Below are 26,463 nucleotides of genomic sequence, written 5' to 3' on the forward strand. Positions count from 1 at the left end.
GTTTCAGTGATATTTTGCTATGTCATTACACCAGAAAACCCAATAATCTTTCAATTAGTAAAACTGCTTGAGTTATGTAGACAATTTAACAGGAAAATCTGGTTACACAAAAGAATACCCATAAGAAATGTGTCAGAGGTATTTCAACAGTGGCTTTTGCTTGTCGGTTTTACAGTTCTTTATGGAAGCAAAAAAATATATAATTCACTGTTATTGTTAAAGAAAACTATGATGGCTAATTGATTAAGCATTGATTAACCTTTAATGCCAATTCATAATACTTTGATATGAGTATTTTTATGAAGGGTTTTAACTGTCTAAACATGTGTAATCATAAATGATCGTTTGGATATCCTAATTTTAACTTTCTATTAATCTAAGAAACTAAACAACTTTAAAGGGACATACAAAGAAAATGTTCTACTGAGTTGGAGCATTTTTGTTTGCACTGTTGCTTACTTAAAGGGACAGTCAAGTCCAAAACAAAATGTCATGATTCAGTTAGGGCATGTAATTTTAAACAATTTTCCAATTTACTTTTATCACCAATTTTGCTTTGTTATCTTGATATTCTTAGTTGAAAGCTAAACCTAGGAGGTTCATATGCTAATTTCTTAGACCTGGAAGGCCGCCTCTAATCAGAAAGCATTTGGACAGTTTTTCACTACTAGAGGGTGTTAGTTCATGTGTTTCATATAGATAATATTGAGCTCATGCACGTGAAGTTACCTTGGAGTGAGCACTGATTAACCTAAATGCAAGTTTGCAGAGGTTTGGATACAAGGTAATCCATTTTTTTTTTTTTTTAATACTTACCTTTTATTCCTTGCAAGCGTGGAACCCCGGAGCAGCGATTCCCTCGCCCCCAGGTCGTCTCTTCTTACGTCAGAAATGACGTATCCGGCTTTCTCCAATCACGACGTGGCCTCAGGCAATGTTGCTCTAGGGGGGAAGCCGTTACTGGAGGAAGCCGGATTCGTCATTTTTGACATAAGAAGAGATGACCTGGGGGTGGGGGAATCGCTGCTCTGGTGTTCCAAGCTTGAAAGGAATAAAAGGTAAGTATTTTAAAAAAAACGGCTGCAATGTAAAGTGCCCCTGTTTTTAATAGTATTTTTTTAAAAACAGGGCTTTCATTAGTGAAAATTACCATTCACTTTAAAAAAGAGTTAAAACAAAATATAGTCAGTGACAGAGCAATTTTTAATGAGACGTAGCTGAACATGTCTGGGGAACCAATGACTAGAGGTATATGCATTGGCCACCAATCACCAGCTAGATCACAGCAATGCATTGCTGCTACTGCAGTATACTTTTCAATAAAGGTTACCAAGACAGCAAAATAAATTTGATTACAGAAGTAAATAAAAAGGTTTCTTAAAACTGCATGTGCTATATCTGAACCATGAAACTTGTATTTGAGTTTTCATGTCACTTTAATAAAAACAGCCAATGCAAATAGACAAACAATGCCATATGGAGTCTAAAATGAGTTATAAAGAAGTCAAGACTGATATAAATGCCAAAAAACCCTGTAATAACATTTTTTTGCTCTAGATTTGTGATAAATCTAAATAACTCTCTTGAGCTCTCCCATTTGTGAGTGTTAAAGGGCCATGAAACCCACACTTTTTCTTTCATGATTCATATAGAGCTTGCAACTTTAAATTACTTTCTAAGTTACTTCTACTTGTGTACCGCATTTTCGTTTTTACAAATTGAAGATTTGTGGCAACCCTATGTCGAGCAACCCTAGTCAAAAAAGGATGATCTTCCTGAAATCGTTCTGAAGTAATTGATGACTATTCATCAGAAGCCATCCTGAAGTTTGCCCACATGCCGAAATATTTAAATAAGATGACTCATACTGTTCAGAATGATTACCTTATTTATTACTTCACTAGCATGAAGTGATCACCCAGATTTTTTTACCTTAGCTGATGACTTTACAAGCCTGATGATGTGAAAATTACTTGTAAAGTAGTTTGATGATCATGAAATGACTCCAGGATGGTCTCTAAAGTAATCCTGTTTGTCTTGGGAAGTCAAATGGCACAATTTTTCTAACATATATACACATATAAACACATAAATACACATGTATACGCATATATACGACTTGCTGAAGGCTCAGATGATGGTTAGAATTTTTTAGCAATAAAGTTTTAATTAAGTTATGTACATTGATTTGTTAAACATAATGCTCGTGCACACTTAACAGACTACAGTATAGTTTGAGGTCTGGAACCGAACCCGCAATCTCTCCAAGGTATATCTGTATTATCAAATGTTCTTCGTTCTCTTAGTATCTTTTGTTAAAAAGCAGGGATGTAAGCTAAGAAGAGTGTCTGGTGCATAATATGGCAGCAATTGTGCAAGTATGTTACAAATTTGCAAGAGCACTAAATGGCAGCACTATTTCCTGCAATATAGTGCTCCAGACACCTAGCTAGCTATCTATTCAACAAAGAATGAAGCAAGTTTGCTAATCGCAAATTTGAAAGACTTTTTTTATTTTTTAAATTGTATTCTCTGTGTGAATCACAAACGAAAATTGTTGGGTTTCATATCCCTTTAAGCACACAAGGCACTTGAAAAGCTAGTCCTAAACAAGTTATCATTAGTTTTTTTTATTAATTGCATCGTCCTTCAATCTAAAAAAAAAAAAAACGTAAAAAGAAATACAATGAACTTTGCACAACATTTTTACTGAACTAGAAAAAAACATCTAAGACAGCAATTTAATTATTTTAAAGTCAGCTTTTAGTTCTTGTAACAACCTATGAAATCTTTGTGATCAAGCACCAGCATATCACAATTTTACAGCCATTCTTAACTTACTATTTACTTACATGAGTAATCATGTGTCCCCAGTGTGTCATCAGGTTGTAAAATATACTTTGTCTTTAAAGGGACATAAAAGTGCTAAAAAGGACATGGTTTAAAGGTACAGTAAAGCCAAAATTAAATGTGTATGGATTGGATAGAAATGCATTTAAATATCTTTTCAATTTACTTTTATTATCAATTTAGCTTAGTTATCTTGGTATCCTTTGTTAAAGGGACATAATACTTCATAATCACTTGACAGTTATTTAGTATAACTGTAAAAAGCTGACAAGAACATATCACTTGAACAGGTGTATGTAAAAAAGGAAGACATTTTACCTAAAAATTTCTTTATCTTACCATAGTAAGTGCTCAGTGAGCGGTTATCCTTTAGCTACTGTCCAGCTGCAAAACAAAAGACAATCACCATCAGCAGTGCTGAGGTCATATTTGCTTTACTTTGATCTTATGAGATTTTCCTAAAATCTCACGAGATTACATTGTAAACTTCCTTAAACTGAATAGGGAAATATCAGGATTGTGTCTGCACATTCCAGATGCACGCTCCCTTTCAAGTCCCGGGATTAGCATCCTGATTGGCTGCAATGGGATGTGGCTACTGAGGAAATTTTGAGGTAAAATATCTTCCTTTTTTTACATAGACTTGTTTGGTCAGATTTTTTACAACTATTCTTAATCACTTTCAAGTGCTCCAACATTTTTGTATCATGTCCCTTTAAATAGTAATCTTAGGTGAGATCAGGAGTATCTTTAGCCATATAAGTACATTTAAAAGTTGTTTAAAATCACACACTCTATCTGAATCATGAACATTATTCTTTTGACTTTACTGTCCCTTTAATATGATCATTTTATCATTGCACTTCTATAGTTATAGATTGCTTTCATATATAACTATGTGTTTAAACTCTGCAAATGGGTTAAATACATAGCTAATATCAGCTACAAACGATCAATTCACCACTGGCACATAGCTGAACACCTCTGGTGAGACAATGACAAGAAGCATATGTGAATAGCCATCAATCAGCAGCTAGCTCCCAGCAGAGCATTGCTGTTCTTGAGTCTACCTGGGTATGCTTTTCAACTAATGATACCAAAAGAACAAAGTACATTTTATATTAGCATGAAATTAAAAAGGAAATTAAAATTGCACGCTCCATCTGAATCATGAAAGTTTAATTTTGTCTTTCATGTCCTGTTAATTGATTTAAATTTTATAACATCGGTCATTATTATGTTGTAGCTTGGGAACTTTCCAGAGAGATTTATACAAAGTGGTGTAATCAGTCTTTAATTTAAGGCAAACAATGGAGTTGCCACAAATTATTCAAGAGAAGAACGGAACCCAGTGTAGGATATTATTTTCCTGATAAGATAAACAGGAGCCAAGTCAACTCAACAATTTCATGTAATTCTATATTTAGCAATCTAAACGCTTCTCCTTCAGTCTAATCTTTCTCCTTTGGGTGGTTTGGAATTTGTACACGCTGCTTTGTAAACAAGGATTGTAAAAGGCTCCATTATGTTATTTTATTTTTAAATCATATAGTTCTTAAGGTTTACAGGTTCGCTACTCTGGGATACCAGCTGAACTGCTCTCAAAGGCAGTTTGTGATTAATAACCTTGAGATGTTAATGATTTACTATATATATTTATGCTTAATGGGACATTTATTTATTTTTCTATACAAGTGCAACATAAATCCGCAATTGAGCATTGCTTTGCAAAAGATCTGTACAGAAGTTATATTTTGAAGACATTTAAATCTGTACCAATTTGTATGTATATATTGCAATTCATGGACTCTCCCCTTTAAAATCCTTTTGAATATTGTTTATCTTCTTTGATAGGGACAGATATATTAGAGATCCTGTACTGATCGAGCAATCACTGTGTAGAATATTGTAGTGTTATGGTTATAGATCCTGCAAGATGTAATTCAGCACTTCTGGGTGCAGAGGAAAAACTAAAGGCTAGATTACGAGTTGTGCGTTAAGCTGAAAAAGCAGCGTTAACAGGTCCTAACGCTGCTTTTTCACTACCGCTGCTATTACGAGTCTTGCAGGTTTAGGGGCACCACACACTTCTTTGGCCTTACCGCAAAACGACTTATGTAAACTTTGTAAACCCTTTTTTCTATGAGACTTCCATAGCGCTGCTATTACGAGTCTGTCCTGGGAGGCCAAAAAGTGAGCTGTACACCCTCTACCTCCAAGATCCATAACGCATTCTAAAGTCAGTAGTTATGAGTTTTACACTACAACGCCGTAGCATAAAACTCATAACTAAAGTGCTAAAAAGTACACTAACACCCATAAACTACCTATTAACCCCTAAACCGAGGCCCTCCCGCATCACAAACACTATAATAACATTTTTAACCCCTAATCTGCCGCTCCGGACATTGCCGCCACTAGAATAAATATATTAACCCCTAAACCGCCGCACTCCTGCCTCGCAAACACTAGTTAAATATTATTAACCCCTAATCTGCTGCCCCTAACATTATACTTATTAACCCCTAATCTGCCATCCCCAACGTTGCTGCCACTATATTGAATGTATTAACCCCTAAACCTAAGTCTAACCCTAACACCCCCTAACTTAAATATAATTTAAATAAATCTAAATAAAATTACTATTAACTACATTATTCCTATTTAAAACTAAATACTTACCTATAAAATAAACCCTAAGCTAGCTACAATATAACTAATAGTTACATTGTATCTAGCTTAGGGGTTATTTTTATTTTATAGGCAAGTTTGTATTTATTTTAACTAGGTAGAATAGTTATTAAATAGTTATTAAAGTGAAGGTAAACTTCGCAGGATTCGATTAGTGGCAATGTAAATACGTTTAAAATTAGAGGTACTTTAATTCATCAATTTAATTAGCTTGATATATTTACCGATTTAAAAGCCTTTATTTTGCATTTTCTTATCGTTTCAAAATCAACCCGTTTTTTTAGGGGTTTTTTTTGGGTCCGGTCACGTTCTTGAATAACCGTCACAACATATTTGGACGTTCTGCGCATGCGTTTGCTTTATTACCTATAACTTCCTACCCGGGCTTGCTCCAGTTTAGCGCATGCGCAATTACGATAGAGACCACAAAATATTGAATTTCCCTCACGCAGGCGAAAATAGAAGATAAGCCGAGGTGTGCGCATGCGCACTTTGTTGGGCAAGCGAGAACGCGCTTTTGAAGTACGCATAGAGCGGGTGGGACCGCTCTGTACGTAATAGACTGTAAAATCCGGAAATTCATGGAGGGAGGAGCGAAGACCAGCAAAGTAGGTAAAAAACATTAGTTATAAATACAATGATACATATTAAAATAATTTTAAAAAAAATAGCGATCACACTATATAGCATGTCAGTAATATAGTAAAGGTGAGAAAACCGGCAAACTTTACCTTCACTTTAACTATTTAATAACTAGCTAGCTAAAATAAATACAAAGTTACCTGTAAAATAAAACCTAACCTAAGTTACAATAACACATAACACTACACTACAATTAAACAAATTAACTAAATTAAAAACAATTAAATAAATTAAAGACAGATCTTTAAACTAATTACACCTAATCTAATAGCCCTATCAAAATAAAAAAGCCCCCCAAAATAAAAAAAACCCTAGCCTAAACTAAACTATCAATAGCCCTTAAAAGGGCCTTTTGCGGGGCATTGCCCCAAAGTAATCAGCTCTTTTACATGTAAAAAAAAATACAAACAACCCCTCTAACAGTAAAACCCACCACCCACACAACCAACCCCCCCAAATAAAATACTAACTAAAAAAACCTAAGCTCCCCATTGCCCTAAAAAGGGCATTTGGATGGGCATTGCCCTTAAAAGGGCATAGCTCTATTGCAGCCCAAAGCCCTAACCTAAAAAATAAAAAAAAAACTAACACTAACCCCCTGAAGATCGACTTACTGTTCTGAAGACCGGACATCCATCCTCAATCCAACCGGGCCGAAGTCCTCAACGAAGCCGGGAGAAGTCTTCATCCAAGCCGGGCGAAGTGGTCCTCCAGACCGGCAGAAGATGCCATCTGGATGAAGACTTCTGCCCGTCTGGAGGACCACTTCGCCCGGCTTGGATGAAGACTTCTCCTGGCTTCATTGAAGACTTTGGCCCGGTTGGATGAAGACTTCTGCCGCTTCCTTGAGGATGGATGTCCGGTCTTCAGAACAGTAAGTCGATCTTCAGGGGGTTAGTGTTAGGTATTGTATTGGGTGGGTTTATTTTTAGTTTAGGGCTTTAAGGCAATGCCCATCCAAATGCCCTTTTCAGGGCAATTGGGAGCATAGTTTTATTTAGTTAGGCTTTTATTTGGGGGGTTGGTTGTGTGGGTGATAGTTTAGTTTAGGCTAGGGGTTTTTTTATTTATTTTTTATTTTGATAGGGCTATTAGATTAGGTGTAATTAGTTTAAATATCTTGTAATTTGTTTATTATTTTCTGTAATTTAGTGTTTGGTATTTTTTGTACTTTTTTTTTTAGCTAATTGTATTTAATTTAGGTCATTTATTTAATTGTAGCGTAGTGTTAGGTGTTAGTGTAACTTAGTTTAGGTTTTATTTTACAGGTACTTTTGTATTTATTTTAGCTAGGTAGTTATTAAATAGTTAATAACTATTTAGTAACTATTCTACCTAGTTAAAATAAATACAAACGTGCCTGTAAAATAAAAATAAACCCTAAGATAGCTACAATGTAACTATTAGTTATATTGTAGCTAGCTTAGGGTTTATTTTACAGGCAAGTATTTCGTTTTAAATAGGAATTTTTTAGGTAATAATATTAATTTTTATTTAGATTTATTGTAATTATATTTAAGATAGGGGGTGTTAGGGTTAGGTTTAGGGGTTACATTTAGTATAGTGGCGGCGACGTTGGGGACAGCAGATTAGGGGTTAATAAATGTAGGTAGGTGGTGGCGATGTTAGGGACGGCAGATTAGGGGTTAATAATATTTAACTAATGTTTGCGAGGTGGAAGTGCGGCGGTTTAGGGGTTTATATGTTTATTATAGTAGCGGCGACTTTGGGGCGGCGGATTAGGGGTTAATAAATGTTGGTAGGTTGTAGCGACATTGGGGGAGGGAGATTAGGGGTTAATAAATATTATGTAGGTGTCGGCGATGTTGGGGGTAGCAGATTAGGGGTTAATAAGTATAATGTAGGTGGCGGCAATGTCCGGAGCGGTAGATTAGGGGTTGATAAATATAATGCAGGTGTCGGCGATGTCGGGGGCAACAGATTAGGGGTTAATAAGTGTAAGATTAGGGGTGTTTAGACTCGGGGTTCATGTTAGGGTGTTAGGTGTAAACATAACTTTTATTTCCCCATATGAATCAATGGGGCTGCGTTACTGAGTTTTACGCTGCTTTTTGCTTTTTTTTTTTAGACTTTTTCTCAGCCGGCTCTCCCTGTTGAGTCCTATGAGGAAATCGTGCATGAGCACGTACGACCAGCTCACCGCTGACTTAAGCAGCGCTGGTATTGGAGTGCGGTATGGAGCTCAATTTTGCTCTACACTCACTTCTTGCCTTTTAATGCCGGGTTTGTAAAAACCTGTAATACCAGCGCTGCAGGTAAGTGAGCGGTGATAAAAAAAATGCTTGTTTGCACCGCACAGCTCCTAACGCAAAACTCGTAATCTGGCCAATAGTTCTCAATGGAAAATGATAGGAAAGTAAGCAACATAAATAATAAAAATACACTGCAGTGGTTTCTCAAAGAGATATGAAACCCAATTTTTTTTTTTCATGATTCAGGTAGATCATGCGATTTTAAAAAAACATTCTCATTTACCTCTTTTATCAATTTTGTCTACGTTTTCTTGGTATCTTTTGCTGAAAAGCAGGGACACATGCTTAGGAGCCTGTCCATTTCTGGAGCACTAAATGGCAGCAGTTTTGCAAGAATGTTATCCATTTGCAAAAACACTAGATTTCAGCACTATTTCCTGCCATGTAGAGCCCCAGATGCCTGCATGTATCTCTTAAACACAGACTATCATGGAAACTAAGAAAATCTCAAAAGAGAAGTAAACTGGAAGGTTTAAAATGGTATTCTCTGTCTGAATCACAAAAAAATATATAAAAAAATTTGGGTTTCACATCACTTTAAGACATACCTATGACATTGTTTTAATGAAATGTCCCAGAAATGGACATTTCTGCTCCTCCATATGCAGTATGCAAGCACAACTAAACAAATGCACCTTATTAATCAGGACTTATTCAGAACATAAACTTTGAGATTAACAAAAGGTTTTTTTTCTCCCAATGAATTTCTTCATTTTCAGAATATTATATAAAGTAGTCAGCCAGTGTCAAACCAAGAGCCTTAAAAGAACACTGTAACTTGTCCTCCTCTGTTGGCGAGTATTACATTGTTTACAAATGACTTAGTGAGATTACAACCGCTACAGCTCACGGTCCCACAGAGGATGCGGTGTCGTAGGTTGATGACATCATCCGCCAGCAAACGTGGTAAGCCACAGCCCTCAAAACTCTATCCATGCAAGGTGCAAAGCTAAGGGGTGCGAGAACCATCCGCCCAAAGCAACATAAACAAATGTGAGGCTGAACAACAGGTTCAAATATACATGTATACGCGTCAGACTACCCACCTGTCCATGTCTGTCTAGGTTTTATTATACGAATAAACCTATGTTTTTCATTTGAACCTGTTGTGCAGCCTCACGTTTGTTTACAAATGACTTCTTTACCTTTATTTTGTCATGTGATATAGCTGCTTTTGCCTATTACAACCAACATATTTAAAGAATATTTTTTAATTTTTTTGTATAGGCTAAAGTCATGTAAACAATAGGCAGAAGCAGAAATCAACCACTCAGTGGGGTGTGGGAAAGAACCCAGGCCATTTTAAAGAGTGTCCCTTCTGAAAAATACATGTTATACTACTTGAGATGTGCAAGTTGCTGGATTTTGTTAAACGTGGATCAAAACCTGGTGTTCTAACAATGGGAGTCAGAGATAATGTCACACAAAAGCCACAGGAATTTCTCAAATCTCTTCTCTTCTAATCTATTTATCTCTATATTAAAGGTTACTTGTTTGCTGCCTTTTGGATGCAGATTCCTGAGGACTATACTGCTTTCTCTTTCCTCAAATAAAAATAGTTAAAATTGATACTTACTGTAACAAGCAAAAAACTTGTCAAAGCAAAAAGTGAAATACATTTTAATAATTCCCTTCCAGACCTTTGTATTTACCAGGACAGTAAAGTCTACAATAAACTTTCATGATTCTGATGTTGCATAACATTCCAATTTACATTTATCTACTTTGATTCATTCACTTAGTATCCTTTGTTGAAAAACATACCTCGGTAGGCTCAGTACTGGTAGCTAGTTGGTGATAGGTGGCGGCACATACTGTATATGCCTCTTGTCCGACTGACATTCTTGTGACGGATAGTATTCCAACAGACAAATGGCCATCGGATAACTGTCTGGCCACGCAACAGATAGATTAGATAGATTGAATAGATAGATGCACAGACAGAGAACCACAATACGTGCGGGGTGGGACCCATGGTTAGGTTCCCAGATGCGGTTGCGGCACCCGAGGCTCTAAATATAACAGAGCACTCTGGGAACTTACGCCAGCAGATTTTAGTTTTTTTAATCAGGGGATACATACACTCTGAGACTGTATAGAAATGTGCACATGTATTTTAATTTATTTAAGCTAAAAAGAATAATTAGGGCAACAGTTCATAAAAACTTTAAATTAGAGCAACCCACTTGGGTCTTTACAGAAGATGAATTATTTAATGAATTTTATGAACTTGAAACAATGTCAGAAGACAAATGAAAAAAAAACAACTGAGAATAAACTTCAGATGTGAATTCAAAGTACTGTAAAATTGATATATGTGTAATATTAGCTTGCTTCAACAAATTAAAAGTCTTTAATCTAATTATCCTATTATTTCCCTACTTGAGTATATGACTAATGTGTTTATATACAGTTTTTTTTGGTTAACTAGTAATATCAAGTCATGATCATTTTTACAACTTCATAACGTGCAATAAAGAACTATTTATTTTTTGATGATCATATTTTACTTGGTTATAAGTTTCATAGTTTAAGAGTGGGATTTAAAGCAACAGTAAACCTGTTGAGATTTTTATATAAAATGTTTAGTTATGCTTATTAACCCCTTAATGACCGAGGACGTGCAGGGTACGTCCTCTAAAAAAAGGCAGTTAACGCCTGAGGACGTACCCTGCACGTCCTCAGTCTGGAAAGCAGCTGGAAGCGATCCTGCTCGCTTCCAGCTGCTTTCCGGTTATTGCAGTGATGCCTCGACATCGAGGCATCCTGCAATAACACTTTCTGGCCATCCGATGCAGAGAGAGCCACTCTGTGGCCCTCTCTGCACCGGACATCGATGGCCGGTATCGTTGGTGGGTGGGAGCCGACTTGGGAGGCGGGTGGGCGGCCATCGGTGTGATCTGGAAGGTGGAGGGGGGCGGGATCGGGGGCGGAGCCTTCGGGGGCGCGCACGGGCGCGCGCGCGTGCACGGTGGGTGGCGGGCGGGCGCGTGCACGGGGCGGGAGCGGGTGGGAACCGCTACACTACAGAAAAAAGTAAGAGTAAAGTGTATTAAAAAATGAAAATAAACATTTAAAAAAAAAAGCATTTAAGCGATCTGGAAGGGGTGGGGGGTTGGTATTGGGGGGGGGTGAAGCTACACTACAGAAAAAGGAAAATTTTTTAATAAAAACACATATTTTCACTAAAATGGGTACTGGCAGACAGCTGCCAGTACCCAAGATGGCGCACATTAAGTCAGAGGGGGAGGGTTAGAGAGCTGTTGGGTGGGGGATCAGTGAGGTTGGGGGCTAAGGGGGATCCTACACAGAAGCATATGTAAATATGCTAAAACAAAATGCACAAAAATGCACAAATTTTCCTTTTATTTTAGTACTGGCAGAGTTTCTGCCAGTACTTAAGATGGCGGGGACATTTGTGGGGTAGGGGAGGGAAGAGAGATGTTTGGGAGGGATCAGGGGGTCTGATGTTTCAGGTGGGAGGCTGATCTCTACACTAAAGCTAAAATTAACCCTGCAAGCTCCCTACAAGCTACCTAATTAACCCCTTCACTGCTAGCCATAATACACGTGTGATGCGCAGCGCCATTTAGCAGCATTCTAATTACCAAAAAGCAACGCCAAAGTCATATATGTCTGCTATTTCTGAACAAAGGGGATCCCAGAGAAGCATTTACAACCATTTGTGCCATAATTGCACAAGCTGTTTGTAAATGATTTCAGTGACAAACCTAAAATTGTGAAAAATGTAATGTTTTTTTTAATTTGATCGCATTTGGCGGTGAAATGGTGGCATGAAATATACCAAAATGGGCCTAGATCAATACTTGGGGTTGTCTACTACACTACACTAAAGCTAAAAATACCCCAAAAAGCTCCTTACATGCTCCCTAATTAACCCCTTCACTGCTGGGCATAATACACGTGTGGTGCGCAGTGGCATTTAGCGGCCTTCTAATTACCAAAAAGCAATGCCAAAGCCATATATGTCTGCTATTTCTGAACAAAGGGGATCCCAGAGAAGAATTTACAACCATTTATGCCATAATTGCACAAGCAGTTTGTAAATAATTTCAGTGAGAAACTGAAAGTTTGTGAAAAAATTTGTGAAAAAGTGAACAATTTTTTGTATTTGATCGCATTTGGCGGTGAAATGGTGGCATGAAATATACCAAAATGGGCCTAGATCAATACTTTGGGATGTCTTCTAAAAAAATATATATATATGTCAATGGATATTCAGGGATTCCTGAAAGATATCAGTGTCCCAATGTAACTAGCGCTAATTTTGAAAAAAATATGTTTTGAAAATAGCAAAGTGCTACTTGTATTTATGGCCCTATAAGTTACAAAAAAAGCAAAGAAGATGTAAACATTGGGTATTTCTAAACTCAGGACAAAATTTAGAAACTATTTAGCATGGGTGTTTTTTGGTGGTTGTAGATATGTAACAGATTTTGGGGTTTAAAGTTAGAAAAAGTGTGTTTTTTTCCATTTTTCCTCATATTTTATAATTTTTTTTATAGTAAATGATAAGATATGATGAAAATAATGGTATTTTTAGAAAGTCCATTTAATGGCGAGAAAAACGGTATATAATATGTGTGGGTACAGTAAATGAGTAAGAGGAAAATTTCAGCTAAACACAAACACTGCAGAAATGTAAAAATAGCCTTGGTCCCAAACGGACAGAAAATGGAAAAGTGCTCTGGTCACTAAGGGGTTAAAGGGACATAAAATCCAAAAATTTTATTTCATGATTCAGATGGCGAATACAATTTTAAACAACTTTTCAATTTACTTCTATTGTATAATTTTCTTCATTCTTTAGATATCCTTTGTTGAAGAAATAGCAATGCATATGGGTGAGCCAATAACACGAGGCATCTACAGGCAGCCATGAATCAGCAGCTGCTGAGGATATTTAGATATGCTTTTAAACAAAGGCTATCAAGAGAATGAAGCATATTAGATAATAGAAGTACATTGGAAAATTGTTTAAAATTGTATGTTCTATCATAAAAGAAAAAAATTGGGTTTCATTCCCTTTAAAACAGCTTTGCAATATACTTGATTATTAATTTGTCCCCTTTTCATGTAATCTATTTCTTAATAAGGTTTATTTTCTAATTCTCAGAGCAGTAAAAGTACATTTCAGACTTCTCTAGGCTAACTGTGCTACATATCATTCCCTAATTGGATTTTGTAGATAACCACTGCAAAACAATGCACTTTATAAAAACAATATGACTGTGTCTAGAATTGTCAGCTGCAGATTTGATGATCAATTGCAGCAAATAAGATGTTAATTTGTTTTAAAAATGTTTAGACTTTGCTGATATGCTATTACATAGTATGCAAACTGAAGTATCTTGTAATTACAAGATGTTTAGTGTCCCTTTTAAGTTCTGTGAACTTTTTACTAAACTAGGAATCACTTATATTTATTTAACGCTAAATAATACACATTATTAGTTGAATAATATGTATTATTATTATTATTAATAATAATAATGCATTAAAAACCTGTTTTATTATATGTATCACTAGTCCTAAAACCTGTGTACACGGGTCATTTTCTTCAGCGCAGCAGTCCCACCCACCCGTGCTTCCGCCTAGCCACACCCTCACCGCACCCCTCTGGCCGCGGCTGCTAGCGCCAGGCCACGCCCCCCGTCACACCCGCTCCCACCCTCTCTGCTGTCTGATCCTCATTATTATTATTATCGGTTATTTGTAGAGCGCCAACAGATTCCGCAGCGCTCATTGACTAATCCTTCGTTTCTGTGTCAACGGCCAGGTATGTTAGTCCTTGCGCAGTCTCTATTGCGCATGACAGCTTCGGTCAAACATACCTGGCCTTTTAATATATAGAATATTCTTAAAGGGCCATTATAGTCGAAACATTACATGCTATAATCTATTAGAGCATGCAATTTTAAGACTATCAACCCTGCAGCACTGTGTGTTTAACCCCTGCAATGGAGTTAAACACACAGTAGAACTACTGCTCAGGACACGCAGTGCACTGCTGGTCCCAAGCAGAACTTGCCGCTGATCTAATCAGCAGCGCTACTTGCACTATTCAGATGTGCAACTAGCGCTGCTGATTGGATCAGCTGCGATTTCATTTTAGGACCAGCAGTGTGTCCCGAGCAGTAGTTCTACACAGTGCTGCAGGGTCAATAGTCTTAAAATTACATGCTCTAATGAATTAGAGCAATTAATTATTAACTATAATGGCCCTTTAAAAGTTTTATCCATATATCTGATTTTTTTTTTCAAGTATACACTACTCTCCTAGTCATGTAATTGGAGCAGATATTTGACATTTTTGTACATTCTAGTCGGTTTCTAGACATAGTAAAAACTTTCACAGCTCTTAGCAATAGAAATAAAATAGTATGATATCTATGTTGGTTATTTTTATCTATATATCGGTTTCCTTAGCAAGGTGTTTACATTACCCTGCAGGGGAGCGATAGAATGGTTTCCTTCCATGACACAACTGTAGTGCTCAAATTCTGCATAGGTTAAGCTTATCAATATTTTTCCTTTTGTCATGAAGATAACATAATGATTATCATATTTTACCTGCTAACACATTTAAAGGGACAGTAAACCTTGTCATTACTGTGCTAGACTTCCACTGGAATTATGTGTTATGTGGTGGTTTTAGGATTATGGCTTGTGAAATATCTTCAGCATTAATATATTGTAGGTTTGGAATATATGTTACAAAATATATCTTAAATAAAAATATATAACTGTACTAAGATACTGAACTATTCAACCTCGGTGACCTAGACCTGTTCATCCCATACATGCAGTTAGGGAAAGTTTTGTGTCAGAGTTTGTTTATGTACTTATGTATACTCTATATCTGAGGTAAACATGGCAGTGCCTATATGCATGTGTGGGCACGTATACTTGGCATGTATGTATATAAAGCATAAAACAAATAATAAAAAAAGAAAAATTGAAAAAAAGGTTTCTCCAACATAGGTGTGTCCGGTCCACGGCGTCATCCTTACTTGTGGGATATTCTCTTCCCCAACAGGAAATGGCAAAGAGCCCAGCAAAGCTGGTCACATGATCCCTCCTAGGCTCCGCCTACCCCAGTCATTCTCTTTGCCGTTGTACAGGCAACATCTCCACGGAGATGGCTTAGAGTTTTTTAGTGTTTAACTGTAGTTTTTATTATTCAATCAAGAGTTTGTTATTTTGAAATAGTGCTGGTATGTACTATTTACTCAGAAACAGAAAAGAGATGAAGATTTCTGTTTGTATGAGGAAAATGATTTTAGCAACCGTCACTAAAATCCATGGCTGTTCCACACAGGACTGTTGAGAGCAATTAACTTCAGTTGGGGGAACAGTGAGCAGTCTCTTGCTGCTTGAGGTATGACACATTCTAACAAGACGATGTAATGCTGGAAGCTGTCATTTTCCCTATGGGATCCGGTAAGCCATGTTTATTACGATCGTAAATAAGGGCTTCACAAGGGCTTATCAAGACTGTAGACTTTTTCTGGGCTAAATCGATTCATTATTAACACATATTTAGCCTTGAGGAATCATTTTATTTGGGTATTTTGATATAATAATATCGGCAGGCACTGTTTTAGACACCTTATTCTTTAGGGGCTTTCCCAAAGCATAGGCAGAGCCTCATTTTCGCGCCGGTGTTGCGCACTTGTTTTTGAGAGGCATGGCATGCAGTCGCATGTGAGAGGAGCTCTGATACTTAGAAAAGACTTTCTGAAGGCGTCATTTGGTATCGTATTCCCCTTTGGGCTTGGTTGGGTCTCAGCAAAGCAGATACCAGGGACTGTAAAGGGGTTAAAGTTCAAAACGGCTCCGGTTCCGTTATTTTAAGGGTTAAAGCTTCCAAATTTGGTGTGCAATACTTTTAAGGCTTTAAGACACTGTGGTGAAAATTTGGTGAATTTTGAACAATTCCTTCATGTTTTTTCGCAATTGCAGTAATAAAGTGTGTTCAGTTTAAAATTTAAAGTGACAGTAACGGTTTTATTTTAAAACGTTTTTTGTACTTTGTTATCAAGTTTATGCCTGTTTAACATGTCTGAACTACCAGATAGACTGTGTTCTGAATGTGGGGAAGCCAGAATTCCTATTCATTTAAATAAATGTGATTTATGTGACAATGACAATGATGCCCAAGATGATTCCTCAAGTGAGGGGAGTAAGCATGGTACTGCATCATTCCCTCCTTCGTCTACACGAGTCTTGCCCACTCAGGAGGCCCCTAGTACATCTAGCGCGCCAATACTCCTTACTATGCAACAATTAACGGCTGTAATGGATAATTCTGTCAAAAACATTTTAGCCAAAATGAACACTTATCAGCGTAAGCGCGACTGCTCTGTTTTAGATACTGAAGAGCATGACGACGCTGATAATAATGTTTCTGAAGGGCCCCTAACCCAGTCTGATGGGGCCAGGGAGGTTTTGTCTGAGGGAGAAATTACTGATTCAGGGAACATTTCTCAACAAGCTGAACCTGATGTGATTACATTTAAATTTAGGTTGGAACATCTCCGCATTCTGCTTAAGGAGGTATTATCCACTCTGGATGATTGTGACAAGTTGGTCATCCCAGAGAAACTATGTAAAATGGACAAGTTCCTAGAGGTGCCGGGGCTCCCAGAAGCTTTTCCTATACCCAAGCGGGTGGCGGACATTGTTAATAAAGAATGGGAAAGGCCCGGTATTCCTTTCGTCCCTCCCCCCATATTTAAAAAATTGTTTCCTATGGTCGACCCCAGAAAGGACTTATGGCAGACAGTCCCCAAGGTCGAGGGAGCGGTTTCCACTTTAAACAAACGCACCACTATACCCATAGAGGATAGTTGTGCTTTCAAAGATCCTATGGATAAAAAATTAGAAGGTTTGCTTAAAAAGATGTTTGTTCAGCAGGGTTACCTTCTACAACCAATTTCATGCGTTGTCCCTGTCGCTACAGCCGCATGTTTCTGGTTCGATGAGCTGATAAAGGCGGTCGATAGTGATTCTCCTCCTTATGAGGAGATTATGGACAGGATCAATGCTCTCAAATTGGCTAATTCTTTTACCCTAGACGCCACTTTGCAATTGGCTAGGTTAGCGGCTAAGAATTCTGGGTTTGCTATTGTGGCGCGCAGAGCGCTTTGGTTGAAATCTTGGTCGGCTGATGCGTCTTCCAAGAACAAGCTACTTAACATTCCTTTCAAGGGGAAAACGCTGTTTGGCCCTGACTTGAAAGAGATTATCTCTGATATCACTGGGGGTAAGGGCCACGCCCTTCCTCAGGATCGGCCTTTCAAGGCAAAAAATAAACCTAATTTTCGTCCCTTTCGTAGAAACGGACCAGCCCAAAGTGCTACGTCCTCTAAGCAAGAGGGTAATACTTCTCAAGCCAAGCCAGCTTGGAGACCAATGCAAGGCTGGAACAAGGGAAAGCAGGCCAAGAAACCTGCCACTGCTACCAAGACAGCATGAAATGTTGGCCCCCGATCCGGGACCGGATCTGGTGGGGGGCAGACTCTCTCTCTTCGCTCAGGCTTGGGCAAGAGATGTTCTGGATCCTTGGGCGCTAGAAATAGTCTCCCAAGGTTATCTTCTGGAATTCAAGGGGCTTCCCCCAAGGGGGAGGTTCCACAGGTCTCAGTTGTCTTCAGACCACATAAAAAGACAGGCATTCTTACATTGTGTAGAAGACCTGTTAAAAATGGGAGTGATTCATCCTGTTCCATTAAGAGAACAAGGGATGGGGTTCTACTCCAATCTGTTCATAGTTCCCAAAAAAGAGGGAACGTTCAGACCAATCTTAGATCTCAAGATCTTAAACAAGTTTCTCAAGGTTCCATCGTTCAAGATGGAAACCATTCGAACTATTCTTCCTTCCATCCAGGAAGGTCAATTCATGACCACGGTGGATTTAAAGGATGCGTATCTACATATTCCTATCCACAAGGAACATCATCGGTTCCTAAGGTTCGCATTCCTGGACAAGCATTACCAGTTTGTGGCGCTTCCTTTCGGATTAGCCACTGCTTCAAGGATTTTCACAAAGGTACTAGGGTCCCTTCTAGCTGTGCTAAGACCAAGGGGCATTGCTGTAGTACCTTACTTGGACGACATTCTGATTCAAGCGTCGTCCCTTCCTCAAGCAAAGGCTCACACGGACATAGTCCTGGCCTTTCTCAGATCTCACGGATGGAAAGTGAACGTGGAAAAGAGTTCTCTATCTCCGTCAACAAGGGTTCCCTTCTTGGGAACAATAATAGACTCCTTAGAAATGAGGATATTTCTGACAGAGGCCAGAAAAACAAAGCTTCTAGACTCTTGTCGGATACTTCATTCCGTTCCTCTTCCTTCCATAGCTCAGTGCATGGAAGTGATCGGGTTGATGGTAGCGGCAATGGACATAGTTCCTTTTGCGTGCATTCATCTAAGACCATTACAACTGTGCATGCTCAGTCAGTGGAATGGGGATTATACAGACTTGTCTCCGAAGATACAAGTAAATCAGAGGACCAGAGACTCACTCAGTTGGTGGCTGTCCCTGGACAACCTGTCACAAGGGATGACATTCCGCAGACCAGAGTGGGTCATTGTCACGACCGACGCCAGTCTGATGGGCTGGGGCGCGGTCTGGGGATCCCTGAAAGCTCAGGGTCTTTGGTCTCGGGAAGAATCTCTTCTACCGATAAATATTCTGGAACTGAGAGCGATATTCAATGCTCTCAAGGCTTGGCCTCAGCTAGCGAGGGCCAAGTTCATACGGTTTCAATCAGACAACATGACAACTGTTGCGTACATCAACCATCAGGGGGGAACAAGGAGTTCCCTAGCGATGGAAGAAGTGACCAAAATCATTCTATGGGCGGAGTCTCACTCCTGCCACCTGTCCGCTATCCACATCCCAGGAGTGGAAAATTGGGAAGCGGATTTTCTGAGTCGTCAGACATTGCATCCGGGGGAGTGGGAACTCCATCCGGAAATCTTTGCCCAAGTCACTCAGCTGTGGGGCATTCCAGACATGGATCTGATGGCCTCTCGTCAGAACTTCAAAGTTCCTTGCTACGGGTCCAGATCCAGGGATCCCAAGGCGGCTCTAGTGGATGCACTAGTAGCACCTTGGACCTTCAAACTAGCTTATGTGTTCCCGCCGTTTCCTCTCATCCCCAGGCTGGTAGCCAGGATCAATCAGGAGAGGGCGTCGGTGATCTTGATAGCTCCTGCGTGGCCACGCAGGACTTGGTATGCAGATCTGGTGAATATGTCATCGGCTCCACCTTGGAAGCTACCTTTGAGACGAGACCTTCTTGTTCAGGGTCCGTTCGAACATCCGAACCTGGTTTCACTCCAGCTGACTGCTTGGAGATTGAACGCTTGATCTTATCGAAGCGAGGGTTCTCAGATTCTGTTATCGATACTCTTGTTCAGGCCAGAAAGCCTGTAACTAGAAAGATTTACCACAAAATTTGGAAAAAATATATCTGTTGGTGTGAATCTAAAGGATTCCCTTGGGACAAGGTTAAGATTCCTAAGATTCTATCCTTCCTTCAAGAAGGATTGGAAAAAGGATTATCTGCAAGTTCCCTGAAGGGACAGATTTCTGCCTTGTCTGTGTTACTTCACAAAAAGCTGGCAGCTGTGCCAGATGTTCAAGCCTTTGTTCAGGCTCTGGTTAGAATTAAGCCTGTTTACAAACCTTTGACTCCTCCTTGGAGTCTCAATTTAGTTCTTTCAGTTCTTCAGGGGGTTCCGTTTGAACCCTTACATTCCGTTGATATTAAGTTATTATCTTGGAAAGTTTTGTTTTTAGTTGCAATTTCTTCTGCTAGAAGAGTTTCAGAATTATCTGCTCTGCAGTGTTCTCCTCCTTATCTGGTGTTCCATGCAGATAAGGTGGTTTTACGTACTAAACCTGGGTTTCTTCCAAAAGTTGTTTCTAACAAAAACATTAACCAGGAGATTATCGTACCTTCTCTGTGTCCGAAACCAGTTTCAAAGAAGGAACGTTTGTTGCACAATTTGGATGTTGTTCGCGCTCTAAAATTCTATTTAGATGCTACAAAGGATTTTAGACAAACATCTTCCTTGTTTGTTGTTTATTCCGGTAAAAGGAGAGGTCAAAAAGCAACTTCTACCTCTCTCTCTTTCTGGATTAAAAGCATCATCAGATTGGCTTACGAGACTGCCGGACGGCAGCCTCCCGAAAGAATCACAGCTCATTCCACTAGGGCTGTGGCTTCCACATGGGCCTTCAAGAACGAGGCTTCTGTTGATCAGATATGTAGGGCAGCGACTTGGTCTTCACTGCACACTTTTACCAAATTTTACAAGTTTGATACTTTTGCTTCTTCTGAGGCTATTTTTGGGAGAAATGTTTTGCAAACCGTGGTGCCTTCCATTTAGGTGACCTGATTTGCTCCCTCCCTTCATCCGTGTCCTAAAGCTTTGGTATTGGTTCCCACAAGTAAGGATGACGCCGTGGACCGGACACACCTATGTTGGAGAAAACAGAATTTATGTTTACCTGATAAATTACTTTCTCCAACGGTGTGTCCGGTCCACGGCCCGCCCTGGTTTTTTTAATCAGGTCTGATAATTTATTTTCTTTAACTACAGTCACCACGGTACCATATGGTTTCTCCTATGCAAATATTCCTCCTTAACGTCGGTCGAATGACTGGGGTAGGCGGAGCCTAGGAGGGATCATGTGACCAGCTTTGCTGGGCTCTTTGCCATTTCCTGTTGGGGAAGAGAATATCCCACAAGTAAGGATGACGCCGTGGACCGGACACACCGTTGGAGAAAGTAATTTATCAGGTAAACATAAATTCTGTTTTTCTTTTACAAGATATGACGAGTCCACAGATTTCATCCTTACTTGTGGGATATCGCCTCCTGGTCATCAGGAAGTGGCAAAGAGCTCCACAGCAGAGCTGCATTTATAGCCCCTCCCTTCCCTCCCCCTCCAGTCATTCTCTTTGCCTGTGTTAGTGATAGGAAGAGGTAAAGAGAGGTGTTTAGTTTAGATTCTTCAATCAAGAGTTTTTTGTTTTTAAATGGTGCCTAAGTGTACTATTTTATTACAGAGCAGCTTCAAGAAGTCTTTTTAGACTGTGGGAACTGGTGGATTTTTGTCTCCACCGTGCCTCCCAGGATTGTGCTGCGTTGCTGTACATGGTCTTGGAAATTCTTAACTAAGACTTCTCTGTTTCACAGGACCTCAGGAGGGAAAGTGGACCTCTTGATACTGTGAAGTTGTCATGCTGTTCCTCAGCATGCAGGTTAGTGCAGTTCTTTTATTCTGGGACATAGAAACAGAGATTGAACGCTTGATTTTATCTAAGCGAAGGTTCTCTGATTCGGTCATTGATACCTTGATCCAGGCACGTAAGCCTGTTACTAGAAAGGTTTACCATAAGATATGCCGTAAATATCTTTATTGGTGCGAATCCAAGGGCTACTCATGGAGCAGGGTTAGGATTCCCAGGATTTTATCTTTTCTCCAAGAAGGATTGGAGAAAGGGTTGTCAGCAAGTTCCTTAAAGGGACAGATTTCTGCTTTGTCCATTTTGCTACACAAATGTCTGGCAGATGTTCCAGATGTTCAATCTTTTTGTCAGGCTCGGACTAGAATCAGGCCTGTATTTAGACCAATTGCTCCTCCTTGGAGTTTGAATTTAGTTCTTAAAGTTCTTCAAGGGGTTCCGTTTGAACCCATGCATTCCATAGATATTAAGTTATTATCTTGGAAAGTTTTATTTTTGGTTCCTATTTCTTCTGCTTGCAGTGTTTCTGAGCTTTCGGCTTTACAATGTGATCCACCTTATCTTATTTTCCATGCTGATAAGGTGGTGTTATGTACCAAACCTGGTTTTCTTCCTAAGGTTGTTTCTAACAAAAATATTAATCAGGAAATTGTTGTTCCTTCATTATGTCCTAACCCTTCTTCTAAGAAGGAACGTATGTTACATAACTTGGATGTAGTTTGTGCCTTAAAGTTTTACTTGCAGGCGACTAAGGATTTTCGTCAAACATCTTCATTGTTTGTGGTTTTTGCTGGGAAACGTAGGGGTCAGAAAGCTACGGCTACCTCTCTTTCTTTTTGGCTGAAGAGTATCATCCGTTTGGCATATGAGACTGCTGGACAGCAGCCTCCTGAAAGAATTACGGCTCATTCTACTAGGGCTGTGGCTTCCTCATGGTCATTTAAAAATGATGCTTCTGTTGAACAGATTTGCAAGGCTGCAACTTGGTCGTCTCTTCATACTTTTTCCATATTTTACAAATTTGATACTTTTGCATCTTCGGAGGCGTTTTTTTGGAGAAAGGTTCTTCAAGCAGTGGTGCCTTCCGTTTAGGTCTCTGTTTTGTCCCTCCCTTTCATCCATGTCCTGTAGTTTTGGTATTGTATCCCACAAGTAAGGATGAAATCCGTGGACTTGTCATATCTTGCAAAAGAAAAGGAAATTTATGCTTACCTGATAATTTTATTTCTTTTTCGATATGACGAGTCCACGGCCCACCCTGTTATTTTTCTAAAGACAGGTTTTAATTTTTGTTAAACTTCAGTCACCTCTGCTCCTTGGCCTTTCTTTTCTCTTCCTAACTTCGGTCGAATGACTGGAGGGGGAGGGAAGGGAGGGGCTATATATGCAGCTCTGCTGTGGAGCTCTTTGCCACTTCCTGCTGACCAGGAGGCGATATCCCACAGGTAAGGATGAAATCCGTGGACTCGTCATATCGTAAAAGAAATACATTTATCAGGTAAGCATAAATTTCGTTTTTTCACTCACATATGGAAGAGCACTATCAAGTGCTAAGAAAGCAAACTAGCATTGTCAGTCCCCAGCTGACTGAACCATGGCACCCAGCACATTCTATACTAATTCATCTCTTCATTTTGCCTCTGTGCCGTGACTGAGGCAGGTAAGGTGCACAAAAAAGTAGTTGTGGTGAGAGCACACCACCCGACCGGATACTATGGGGTATATTTAACAAGCTGCCAATGCAGCTGTTTCCGTCGGAAACAAAAGTTAGGAAGCGACCGCTGCTCCTTAACTTATCCGCCACCTCTGAGGTTGCGGACATCAATCATCCCGATCGTATACAATCAGGATGATTGACACCCCCTGCTAGCGGCTGATTGGCCGCAAATGTGCAGGGGGCGGCATTGCACAAGCATTTCACCAGAAATGCTTGTGCAATGTTTTGTCAGCATTTAGCGATGTTGGGCAGACATGATCCCCAATGTGATGACAATGTTGTATCAGTAAAATCAAGTTGTGACGCGTTTCTCGTCCCAAAACAAGGAATGAGAACACCAGTTTGCCTTCTTAGCACTTTATAGTGCTCTTCCTAATGTGAATGAGAAGTTTATATATAGTCTCTAGTATAAATGTAATTTTAAATTAGTGTATGTGTACAATATCTTACTGGTACAGACAAAAGAAAAGCATTTTTTTCGGTCTGCTTTTCTTAAGAAATATAAATAAAGTTATATTTACTACTTGAATAATTTTTGTTTTGCTTGTTTTGTAGGAAGTTTTAAAGCAGCTGCTGGTGGTACAATTCTAAAACGCTACTCTGAAAATGAGGAAAAATGCTTTGAGCTGCTAATGAATGATTCTCTGTACTGTTGTGTCCCTGCGTACCATGGTGTGGTGGAGAGAGATGGCGAAAGTTATATTCAGCTGGATGATCTGCTTAACGGCTTTGAAGAGCCTTGTGTTATGGACTGTAAAATGGGGGTCAGGTGGGAACTTCATTATTCTGTTTATTTCTGCTTAGCTATACATTTTAACTTTATTGTCTATATTAGAAGTAAGTTACAAAGTAGTGCATAGGTTGGGGGAAAAAAAGACTCAATTCCATTAAGTTTTACCTTTAATATATTTCTGTTATTACTGTTGATACAAAAAATGGCAAAACAACCCAAACTGAAACGATTTCCAATTGCCTCAAAGAGAAAAAATTCCATCTTGACTCCAAAGTGGCAATCAAATTTCTCCTTTCATCAATAATACTGTCAATACTGTTTTGTACAGTTCTACTGTTAAACAGGTCAGCTGAGAATTGCTTATATAAGTCCTGTGTACATTTGTATAATGAAATATCTCCTCCTATTTAATCCCATTTAATATAAATAATCTTTAAAATGCAAATCTTGCATTCTCCTGATCAATTTTGTACTTTTTCCAGTTCCATGATGTCCTTAAAAACTGGTGCCCAAATTGCACTTCATATGCCCCGTAACGAATTCAGACCTCAGACACTGTCCCTGGAAAACTTCTGTTGGTCCAAACCCTCTTTTAGCCTCATGCCCTAATTAGACTTCATATTAGATGCTTGGACCAGCAACCACTCTGTTGGACTCCCACCCTTATCTAACGCTGACCCTGCAGCCGCTTTGTCAGCTCCATACCCACATCAAACTTTAGACCCCTGGCTCTACAAGCTATCTGAACACATCAAATCACGGACCCTGACCCTACAGCTGCTCCTTCAGCTCATATTCGTGGCCCTGCAACACATGTGTCAGACCCTTACCCAAATAAGAACTCAGATCAGATCCCTGGGTAAATACCCCCACTAGATTTCATCAAACCCCTAGCACAAGATGCCTTTCATCTAGATGCCTATATCAGACCTTAGACCCCCTGACCCTGAAGCCCCATTGTCAGCCCAGTTACTGCATCAGAACAAACCGCCTGACCTTTTTAGTACTCGTTTAATGATAAAAGAAATCTTTATCAAATATACGGCAAGATTACGAGTTTTGCAGTAACAGTGGTGCGTTGCTAATGCTTAGTTTTAGCACACCGCTCACCTAAAGTAACGCTGGTATTACAGGTTCTTTTTAAACCCGGCGTTAGCCGCAAAAAAGTGAGCATAGAGCAGAATTTAGCTCCACATCTCACCTCAATACCAGCGTTGCTTATGGTAGCAGTAAGATGGCTAAACGTGCTCGTGCACGATTTCCCCATAGGAAACAATGGGGCTGAGCTGGCTGAAAAAAAAACCCTAACACCTGCAAAAAAGCAGCATTCAGCTCCTAATGCAGCCCCATTGTTTCCTATGGGGAAATACTTTACACCTACATCTAACACCCTAACATGAACCCCGAGTCTAAACACCCCTAATTTTACACTTATTAACCCCTAATCTGCTGCCCCCGACATCGCCGACACCTACATTATATTTATTAACCCCTAATCTGCCGCTCCAGACACCACCGCCACCTATATTATCCCTATGAACCCCCTAATCTGCTGCCACCAAACTTCGCCGAACCCTACATTTTATTTATTAACTCCTAATCTGCCGCCGCCAACATAATAAATTTATTAACCCCTAAACCTAAGTCTAACCCTAACCCCCCTAACTTAAATATAATTTAAATAAATCTAAATAAATTTACTATAATTAACTAAATTATTCCTATTTAAAACTAAATACTTACCTGTAAAATAAACCCTAAGCTAGCTACAATGTAACTAATAGTTACATTGTAGATAGCTTAGGATTTATATTTATTTTACAGGCAAGTTTGTATTTATTTTAACTAGGTACAATAGTTATTAAATAGTTATTAACTATTTAATAACTACCTAGTTAAAATAATTACATAAAATAAATACTAACCTAAATTACAATTACACCTAACACTACACTATCATTAAATTAATTACCTAAACTACCTACAATTATTTACAATTAATTTAAATAAACTAAATTACGAAAAAACAAACACTAAATTACAGAAAATAAAAAAAGAATTACAATTTTTTAAAGCTAATTACACCTACTCTAATCCTCCTAATAAAATAGCCCCCCAAAATAAAAAAAATCCCTACCCTATACTAAATTACAAATAGCCCTTAAAAGGGCCTTTTGCGGGGCATTGCCTTAAAGTAATCAGCTCTTTTACCTGTAAAAAAAAAAAAAAAGACAATACCCCCCCAACATTAAAACCCACCACCCACAC

The 26,463-nt window shown here is 39.0% G+C and overlaps 1 protein-coding gene across 1 annotated transcript in view; it reads left to right on the forward strand.

Annotated features, from left to right (window-relative positions):
* The window catches only part of ITPKA (inositol-trisphosphate 3-kinase A), a 233,895-nt gene that overhangs the window by 167,662 nt on the left and 39,770 nt on the right, over positions 1 to 26,463 (forward strand). Inside the window, exon 3 of the mRNA XM_053697718.1 lies at positions 24,018 to 24,231. Coding sequence (XP_053553693.1) covers positions 24,018 to 24,231 — 214 coding nt within the window. The remainder of the gene's footprint in view (positions 1 to 24,017; positions 24,232 to 26,463) is intronic.

Source organism: Bombina bombina, chromosome 1 (assembly GCF_027579735.1).
Source record: "Bombina bombina isolate aBomBom1 chromosome 1, aBomBom1.pri, whole genome shotgun sequence".
Lineage (NCBI taxonomy): Eukaryota > Metazoa > Chordata > Amphibia > Anura > Bombinatoridae > Bombina > Bombina bombina.